Source organism: Varroa jacobsoni, unplaced genomic scaffold (genome assembly GCF_002532875.2).
Source record: "Varroa jacobsoni isolate VJ856 unplaced genomic scaffold, vjacob_1.0 scaffold_791, whole genome shotgun sequence".
Classification (NCBI taxonomy): Eukaryota; Metazoa; Arthropoda; class Arachnida; order Mesostigmata; family Varroidae; genus Varroa; species Varroa jacobsoni.
This window is the reverse complement of record NW_019213693.1, coordinates 283,398-292,396: the sequence shown is the minus strand read 5'-3', so window position 1 is coordinate 292,396 and position 8,999 is coordinate 283,398. Positions and strand designations below refer to the sequence as shown.

The following is an 8,999-nucleotide window of genomic DNA, read 5'->3' as shown; positions in this document are numbered from 1 at the left end:
TCACGCACACACACACACACAGAGACACACACACACACAGACACACACACACACACAGAGACACACCCACAGACACACACACTGACACACACACACACACAGAGACACACCCACAGACACACACACTCACACACATACACACACACAGACACACACACTCACACACACACACAAACAGAGACACACACACACACACACACTCTGTGTCACATACACGTCGCCGTAGTAATCACAGCTGAGTAGCCTAATTCATATCAACGGCGAATGTAGAACCATCACTTGGACGCGCAATACCCGTCTAATAATCGAGTCGATTCGGAATAAATCTGAGCGCGACCCACGGATAAATTAACGGCACCGTAGACTGAACGTTGACGGGGACTGGGATCAGAGTGTTGAGTCGCATACTCAACACGACCACACATATATATATAGATACGACAGAAATATCCATACACAAACAGCGGTCACGTACTTTGTGGGAACCGGCTTAGATCTTTGAGTTTAAGAGGCATGGATCTTTGATCTTCGTCTATCTTTGTGTCTTTTTTGAGCCAGATCCTGTAAGTCAGTTGATGCGTATACAATGTGTACACTAGGATCATAGATTACGTAAGTAACGTCTTATCACGGTACACACTTGCAAAATTATTTTTATTAAGAATATGATGAATTCATATTTTATGATCATGAGCATAAATAAAGGGCTTTTCTTCTTCAAATAACTTGCTAATCGAAAAATGTAAATAGTCGCCGCTTTTAAGATAGCTTTGCCCTCATACTGTAGGGTTTCTATAAGCATTTCACAAAAACATGGATACGGCGTTAACTACTCAACTAAAAATAACGCAATTAATAATTGCAATTGTCCCAAGTAAGCGACTTCGAATACTTGTAGAAACGCTAAGGTGGCTAGATTTAATTGGCGTCTGTGAGAACAAGTGGTACAGTAGTACCCTTTGAGCCAGCGGGATATACCGCAAAGAACATTAGGTTCGTACATTCAAGACGAAAACGTTTTATTATTATAAACTTATTAAGGCGTTCGTCCTTTTTTGCAATTGAACTCTGTGCAACTATATCTAAATAATATGAGAAAATTTATAAAGCGCTACGCTTGAATTGTGCCGAAAAAATGAATTACTCCAAGGTAGATAGCGCACGTGAGTCAAGTTAATAAAATTTACTTTTTCTTACCCAAAGTGGACTGTATGTCTTAACATTGGAAAATCAACACATTATGCACTTTCTTACCAGTCATGATCGACACATGACATCTTCTTTTAAGTATTACAATCAACTACACCCGCTTTTATGGAGACTATTATCGTCCTAACAACATAAAAAAAATAATATTATTATAATGTATTAAAGTTGAGGAGGGGCTGGGAGGGTTCACCGCTGCCCCGTAACCGCATTTGACGAACTCTTGTTTTACTTTAGAATTAGAACCGCTATAACGTATCATCTTAGGGTATGACATTATCATTATTACCATTATCAAGGCCGAGACGCCTCAGACACACCCAGCAGTTAGGTTGATAAGCTCAAATTAAATTCACATTATACTTCTAGTGATAATTTCCCTCATCTGTCCAGTTGCAGGGCAGTAAACACTTCCATGTTTATTATCGGCTTCCGCCCTATCGCTTCCTGTCTGGTGTTCATTAGTAGCTATAAAACTTGTCGCGTGTTGCTAAAAAAAGAACAATAGTACTTTAGGTGTTTACGAGTCGCTTTAATAACCTTTATCCCAATTCAATCCGCCATTTTTACAATGGCAACCGTCATTTAAGCCGTCACACAAATTGAATTTCTTCATCAATATGGAGATCAGTCCCTGTTTTTTGTCTGTTCCGAGCTTGATCTCCCTGCGCCCTTCATATGCCCGACGTTCTACGTTTCCAACGAGTGTACTACAAAACCTGACCGGAATACTCTTTATTATTAGATGTATGGTCCGCGTAAGCGATCAGAAGGTGGAGAGTACAACGAGGCCGAACGACGACAACGATAAAAGGATCATCACTGCATGTTAGTCAGCGCTAGAGGTTAGATCATCTTACTGTATTATAATGTGTCATTGCGATAACGACGAGGTAAGGGCAAAGCAGCCAACAGAGGAGTAATGGAGCACACTCCGTCCTGCTTCGTGTCTCCAGTCAGATATACGACCAACTACTGATGATTAGTAAAGTAGCGGTATATGCGCGGTCATATATCGTGGGGTCGAAAAGTCAATGGTGGCTGGGTTAATAGCTTGCGCCTGAGAGATATGGGATGTCGCTAATTTTTATTTCGAATGCTGAGTAATGTATTAAATAAGCAACATATGATGCGATGCCCATGCAGAGTATGATCTCAAATACGAGTAATTAGTTAACTTTGCAAGAACTTAGCGTAGCACTTAACTGATTAATGAATCGAAATTGAAAACATTCCTTGTCAAAGCAATATCGACATGCGTTTGTTTTCTAAGAATTCAACTTGTAAATGTAGGTCTTTGCCTAGGCTTCTTGGGACAATACCGATCATAACTGCTGCTGTAAAATTGCTGACAAAAAAGCGCTTAAACTTGAGTAAGTTCGGGAATATTTCTTTCTCTTCTCTTGTCGCACGTTCAGAATTACTCCATACGTAATCCACTCGTCTTTGGGCTTACAACATAAAATATCGTTCGCTAATTCTATAAGGTCATATGTTGAACATTTTAACTTGAAAAACGCCCATAAAGCATCAATGAAGCTCATAGACTCCGTAGAGTCCTCGTCCCTAGTGGCTCATGTAGATAACCTGTGTGTTCGAACTATGCCTATAGCTATGAGAATTCAATGCAGCCTTACGTTGCTTATTGAAACAGGCGTCAAACATAAGGCGGTTATTGAGTTCGGAAGAAGTAACAAGCCAATTCGTTTCAGTTGTAAAAGGCTGCGCAAGTTTTACACAGTATCTGCGTGTCATCTCCTATAACGACTCGCACGCAAAACCCGAGTTTAGGTCTAATCTGATCTTGTATAATCTCTAAAGGCCATCTTTCATATGTCTTTCGCGTACCCAGTTGTGAAGGAATATTCGGTTAGCGAAATCAACTGTGACAAATCGCTGATCTATCTCCGGTTAAGTTCTGTTCGACATAAATATCTGTTTTTGCAAATGGTGCAAAAGGGAATTCACTTTAGCACATTTCTCCACGCTATGCCACATCCCCGAAGGTCCTATAGCAGAAGGTATGATTTTGCTGCTAGAGAACAAACTGCTCACAAAAAGATGCGGAATAAGTTCCATCCATTCCGACCCGACATTTGTGGCAGATCAGGTCTTATTCAGTTTTTATTTAGTGACTTGCGTGGAAGAGAGACAGAATGGTCAGTCTCCAAAGTAGACTCTATATATTCGGCCAGTATAGCGCTAAAGCGAGGTCGTGCCGTCGACTACGCTTATCGGTGCGATACGGAAGGATCATGTATAACCTCTTATTCACAACGCGATAGGCTAATGGCTATGCAGACGAATTAAAATAGCAATAATAACCTGTTAAAAAATTATAAAATAGGCTTGGTAGAGAACAAGATTCAATCTATACCCGACAAATTTTGTGGTAGCTTCATGTGTATATAAGTTTCGTATCGTTTTTCTTTTATTGTGGCCGTTTGTTTTTTCCAACACACAAATTCGGAGCCTGTTCGCGGCGGGACTCGGTGCAGCCAAAAATATTGAATTGATATCGTTAACTAAAAATGTTTTGCTTGCGGCTCTGGCCAGATCAGTATGCCACCCGTGCAGGCGGCTACGAAACTGTACACTGTACTTACAGAATTGCAAGGCAGCCTGCATTGTTTCGGGAACTTTCGTAATTAAATTTTTTCAAAACAGCGATGCTGAACGCAAAAATTTGGGGTAGAGGTTTGTGTAGGCTTATATCATTCAATAATCAAAAATTGTAAAATAAAAGTGCGAAGATAATTATACGAAAAGATTTATAAATGCATATCTTTAAAAAAGCGGACAACTGCGAAGGACATCTTCGCTTTGCAGTTAGGCTCTACTGTGGTGACTAACTCAACCCATCGATTGAGAACACGAAGCGCTACTCGTTCTACCTGTTGATTCTGTAGACGCGTCTTCACGAGGTCAATGGGAAACACACAGGTAACACCGATAATTCCTGCGATACCTCCGTTGACAATTTTTGGCAACAATCTGTAACAGCATCATCATATGAATTGATTTAGTTCGATCGTCTCATATAAATGAACAAGGAACATTTGCACAACGCTAAAATACCTCCGTTGACCACTAACGATGATGCTTCCTATGCTTTTACCACACAGACATGCTATAAAAAAGATAGTCAGTAGTGAGTCTTTATTCATAGTACCAGGAATCAGAATAGTTTAATATGTCGCAACAGGATACTTCTACAGCAGAATGAGTCAAGTACTTTCAAAATGAATCAAGATAACTCGCAGCCCCATAATTATTAGTATTCTGGACTGGGTCAAATCAGTCTACCTATTATTGTATAGATACGTCCCTCCCGTCATGAACCGATATTCAGTGTTATTGTTCATAAGTACGTAGAAATTGGTTGGTCGGTGTTTGTGGTCGGAACAAAGCCGTAGTTTAAGATAGTCGTAAAGAGGTGTCTTTCCTTGAAATCTCACGCAAGGCGATATGGTATCATCTGTCTTACGCTACCATCGTCTCCTTGTTTAGGCTACGTTATGAAACTGTCAAACACCGAATTGATCTGGCGACGGTCAAAAAATAGTTCATGATTTAGCTTATTGAAGCTTGAAGGGCAACAACTATAGCAGTTGGGGGCATTATAAACGATGCGACAAAACCGCCAAACTATACTGCTGTTATTGATGCGCGAGAGATGCTAGAATTTGAATTATGTTTTTGAAAATTTATCATTATTGAGGAAGGAAGTCCATGACATATATTTAATATGGCTTCCGTATAGACTAAAAAGCCCATTGCGTGGCATATTAATTGTACTCTAACCATGTAATTATGTGATCTCAAATTCTAGTAGTACCACGTGAACTATGTTAAAGGTCTCGTCGGTCAAACGTGATGCAACCGATTACACTCATTATACGCTAAAGGTCAACTGGAAGTCCTTTAACACAGTCGTATATGCTACTTTCTGACGGGAGCCTATTTAAGAATATGGGAAATATAAATAGTCTAAGTGAGACTAAGGGGGGATTGAACAAAGAACGAAAAATGACTGATTCTTTGCCCTCCTTGTTTGTCGTTTGACTTATACCAAATAGAAGTCCTCGAAGAGAATAAATAAAAACATGTGATTCCTTTCACCTGTTGAAACCGAATAGCAGGATAAGATAATAACGATAATAATGGCCTATTTTACTTAAAATGCAGCGTTCATAATGTACCAAATTCTGCTGAAATCTCCAGAGCTCCAAAAGCAAAAACTACTTTCAAGAGAATGGTCCTTAGAGCGGAATTTTTTTCGGGATGAGCTCACCCATCTAATGGTATCATCAAACTTAACAAGCTGACCACGTTCCTCATTAACGTTAGTGCTTTATATATATTCCTCGAAACTACAGGGCATATGGCAGCTACTTGCAAAGTGTGTACGTCTAAATAATGTCAATTTAAAATGGCGCACGTCAACGTGTGCCATTTTATTTACAACTTGTTTATATGCGCGTTCTTAGTTTTAGTTGCTTACAATGGACGATTTCTTTTTTAATATTGAAAATGCCCGTAACTTTTTCATTTCTTATTGTTTCGTTGGATTTCCCTAGTCCGTTTTATCTAGAGGGATCAATGGAACTGTTTCGGAGTCATACCGATAAGATAGACGTGTGTTTCGCACAACAGGTTTTGGATAGACATTGCGCCGCTTTGTAAGAATTACAAAAAAAATTGGAATACAATTTGTTTGTTTTTATAAATTCGACATTACAATAAACCTGAAGAGACTGCCGTCGCTACGATACGTAAGCTCTGATCCCACATAGCCACACTCGTAAAACTGCTTTCTATATCCGTCCACAACAAGGGCACTGCTTCCCTCTCTAATCATGGCCTCTATGCCCTAAAAATTCCTGTACAATTTCACGAAGCAGTTTAACTGACCTGTCGCCGACGCAACCTGCGCACCAAAAGTGCCGTAGGGATAAATGGGTAAACAAAGGTCTATATTGTATCGCATTTCTCATGAAGGCCCAGTGTAGAGCCTTTAGTAGCTTGCTCCTATGCATCCCATAGTAGATATGTCGTTGTGGATGGGCGAAATAAAGGTCACGATGCTCCCGTATGTGCGACTGCTATAAACATTCTCATTGCGAGAAGCTATGAAGCCGTCAGCCGCCAAGTACTAATCGCGTTTGCAATTCACAAGCAAACTGTTATTAACTTGGTCCCTAGAAATTCTCGAGTCATACAGGGGTGATACTTGTAAACTGTCCAGATTTTCATTAAAACTAACAGTATCTTAGCTGATGCCTTTATTTCAATGCTAGCAGATGTCAGTCGATATATATTTCAACACAAAGTTCTGTAAGAGTCAATGATTAGTTATCAATCGGTTGGTCTAGTTATTCTCATTAGTAAAATATATATAGAACATCAAAGGTACGTAATATCATTTCATCGTTAAAGCGGTAGGATCCGCCCTCGTTTTTGTCGAGAGTTGCACCAACAGCCCGAGATCACGATGCGAGGCGACGAGCAAATCGACTTCTTTTAAGGAAGTCTCGATACCGGCCTAGTAGGGCAATATAGTAGTGGCACTAGCACGCGGCTAGCTAAGAGGAGCGGTGCCGCACTGCGAAAAAGGATATTTCCCTATTAGGACAGCGCCTGCTGACGGCTCTGTAGGAGATTTAGTAGGCTTTTGTACCTGCCTTCGTTGACTGGATTCTACTACACTTACTGCACTATGAATGACTATTGAATGAGGTCGATGGGTCGACAGTTCTACTGAGTTCTGCCTAAGCTCGGTCTGTAGTTTGGCGCGAGATTTATGAACAGAGACAAGTCGATAGATATAAAATTAAGGCATCTTGTGTAGCCGACAAAGTTTTAGAGGTGGATTTTACCGAATGCGACCGCGTAACAGCGGTAAAATGGTGCCAGGTTGTTTATATTTGGTGTATTCATGCGGAACACAGGCTTTATTCGAGTCGAACGAAGCAGGCCTTATTTACTTTGCTATGTTGTCGTCGTGGTGTTCTAGGAAGACAACGTTGTCTTTACTAGAGCCTATTCATTAGTTGTAGAGGGAAACAAGGTCCGCTGCCGGTTAGTACTTATAAATGGTAGCGGTAGATGTGAAAATCGTATAGAATGCATAATATTATGTCGAATAGGCAAGGACGTGATTTTTGTGCCGCCCTTCATTTCGTTTGTGACAAATGTAATGATGCTAAATTGTGGGGCTAACAAAAATGTCTGATTGACAACTTACGGGAATCTGTCCTTCGTAGATGCAGATGGTGCAGCCACGGCAGCAGAGGCAATAGCACGTGACGTAGCTGGCGTTGAAGGGGTCATCTCGTTAAAATGTGTCGTCTCTTTGTTCCTTTCTTGCTATTTCACGGAAAGGTTTTAATTGTTAATTATTTGTCTTCAAATCTAATAAATGTGTACTTATTTAATCTTGTGCTTTATTTACACGACTGACGATTACCGATCTCTCGGTGCAAATGCTTGTTTTTTTTTTTTAGGTAATTTATAGTCAGCGGAGAACGCACTAAAATCAACACTTCTCTCGGACACCTTTTTTATATGGGCGAAACATTGGCAAATTACATAAGCTACACAGTTGCGGGAGACTCAAATATACACAGACACGCTCGCGCGTGTACACACGGAGTGTTGAATCTTCCGAAACAACGATCACACGAGCTGAACGTGCCGTTTGCCTGAAGATGTTCTTTTTAAATGGAACCGACTAAGCCACTATTAGGGTACGGTGGTAATTCACTTTTGGCTATATGGCAGACGTGGTTTCGTACTTCGTGTCTATCGTGCAGGCTCGCTTCTTCGTTTGACCTGACTCGTCAGTTAACATCGGAACCATATTGATCACGATCTCTGATTAATTGGAAACCACCGTGTTGTACGACGAATTGTATGATCGTTGAGCCAGCGAGTAATCATGTCAGACCAATTGCCTCTCAGCCTGCCTGTCTAGCCGTCCTGTTTCTTGCCACTGTACACAGAACGCTTAGTTCGATGATAACAGAGTGGGCCCGACGACGGTCAGCATTGCCACTAACATCCCGCACTGCAGACGAGAAGTGACGTTGCTGCGGCGGCGGCGGCGGCGGCGGCGGCGACGGCTGCTATTAGTACCACTTCTAGCGACGACGCGACCGCGGCAAATCAGGCAGACACACCGGGTCTATATCGCGCTGTCTGCTCTGACTGCATGCGTAGCTGTGTTTGGATCTCTCTCTGATTGTCTGCCCGACTAGCCAGTGGGTAGGCGCAGACAATCAGCAAGGCTGAGGGCGCGAGTGGAGAGGGTCGAAGAGAAGGAGGACGGTCGGCTGAGGTGGTCCTGGAAAGGGAAAGAAGGATCTCCCATTTATACTTAGCCGTGTTGTGTGCTAGTGACAATATTGGTCGAACGGAGCAACTAAATGCGAAAGTTAGCGCTACAACTATGTTTAAAAACAGGCTGGAGTACACTCGCAAGGGGAAAGGTGCAGTCGGCAAAAAATGATCGTTGTACCGGTACGCATAGTGGGCGGGCGTAGAGACAGATCATCAGGTTACTTGGGGTAAGGGAACAAGTGACAACGGCATGTTGTACGGGAAATCGGCTGTATAAATACGACGGTAGCCGAGGGGCTTTACATGTAATGTGACAATAGAATCAGCGTCATCGATGATTAACATTCTCTTTGTTGATTAGTAGGTGACATAGGCATGACTATTATTATAAGCATTATGTCATCGGAAGGCCTGAATGCTTGTGATAAAAACTATTTAGAAACATTCGCATC

The 8,999-nt window shown here is 41.5% G+C and overlaps 2 protein-coding genes across 2 annotated transcripts in view; one reads left to right on the top strand and one right to left on the bottom strand.

Moving 5' to 3' along the window:
- Positions 1-8,612, bottom strand: part of LOC111263814 (mitochondrial glutamate carrier 1) — a 15,019-nt gene extending 6,407 nt beyond the window's left edge. The window contains exons 1-2 of the mRNA XM_086969795.1: positions 7,454-8,612; positions 4,101-4,200 (exon numbers count right to left, since the gene is read on the bottom strand). Of these exons, the coding sequence (XP_086825921.1) occupies positions 4,101-4,200; positions 7,454-7,539 (186 nt within the window). The 5' untranslated portion in view covers positions 7,540-8,612. The remainder of the gene's footprint in view (positions 1-4,100; positions 4,201-7,453) is intronic.
- Positions 1-8,999, top strand: part of HERC2 (E3 ubiquitin-protein ligase HERC2) — a 45,409-nt gene that overhangs the window by 13,620 nt on the left and 22,790 nt on the right. The window lies entirely within an intron of this gene.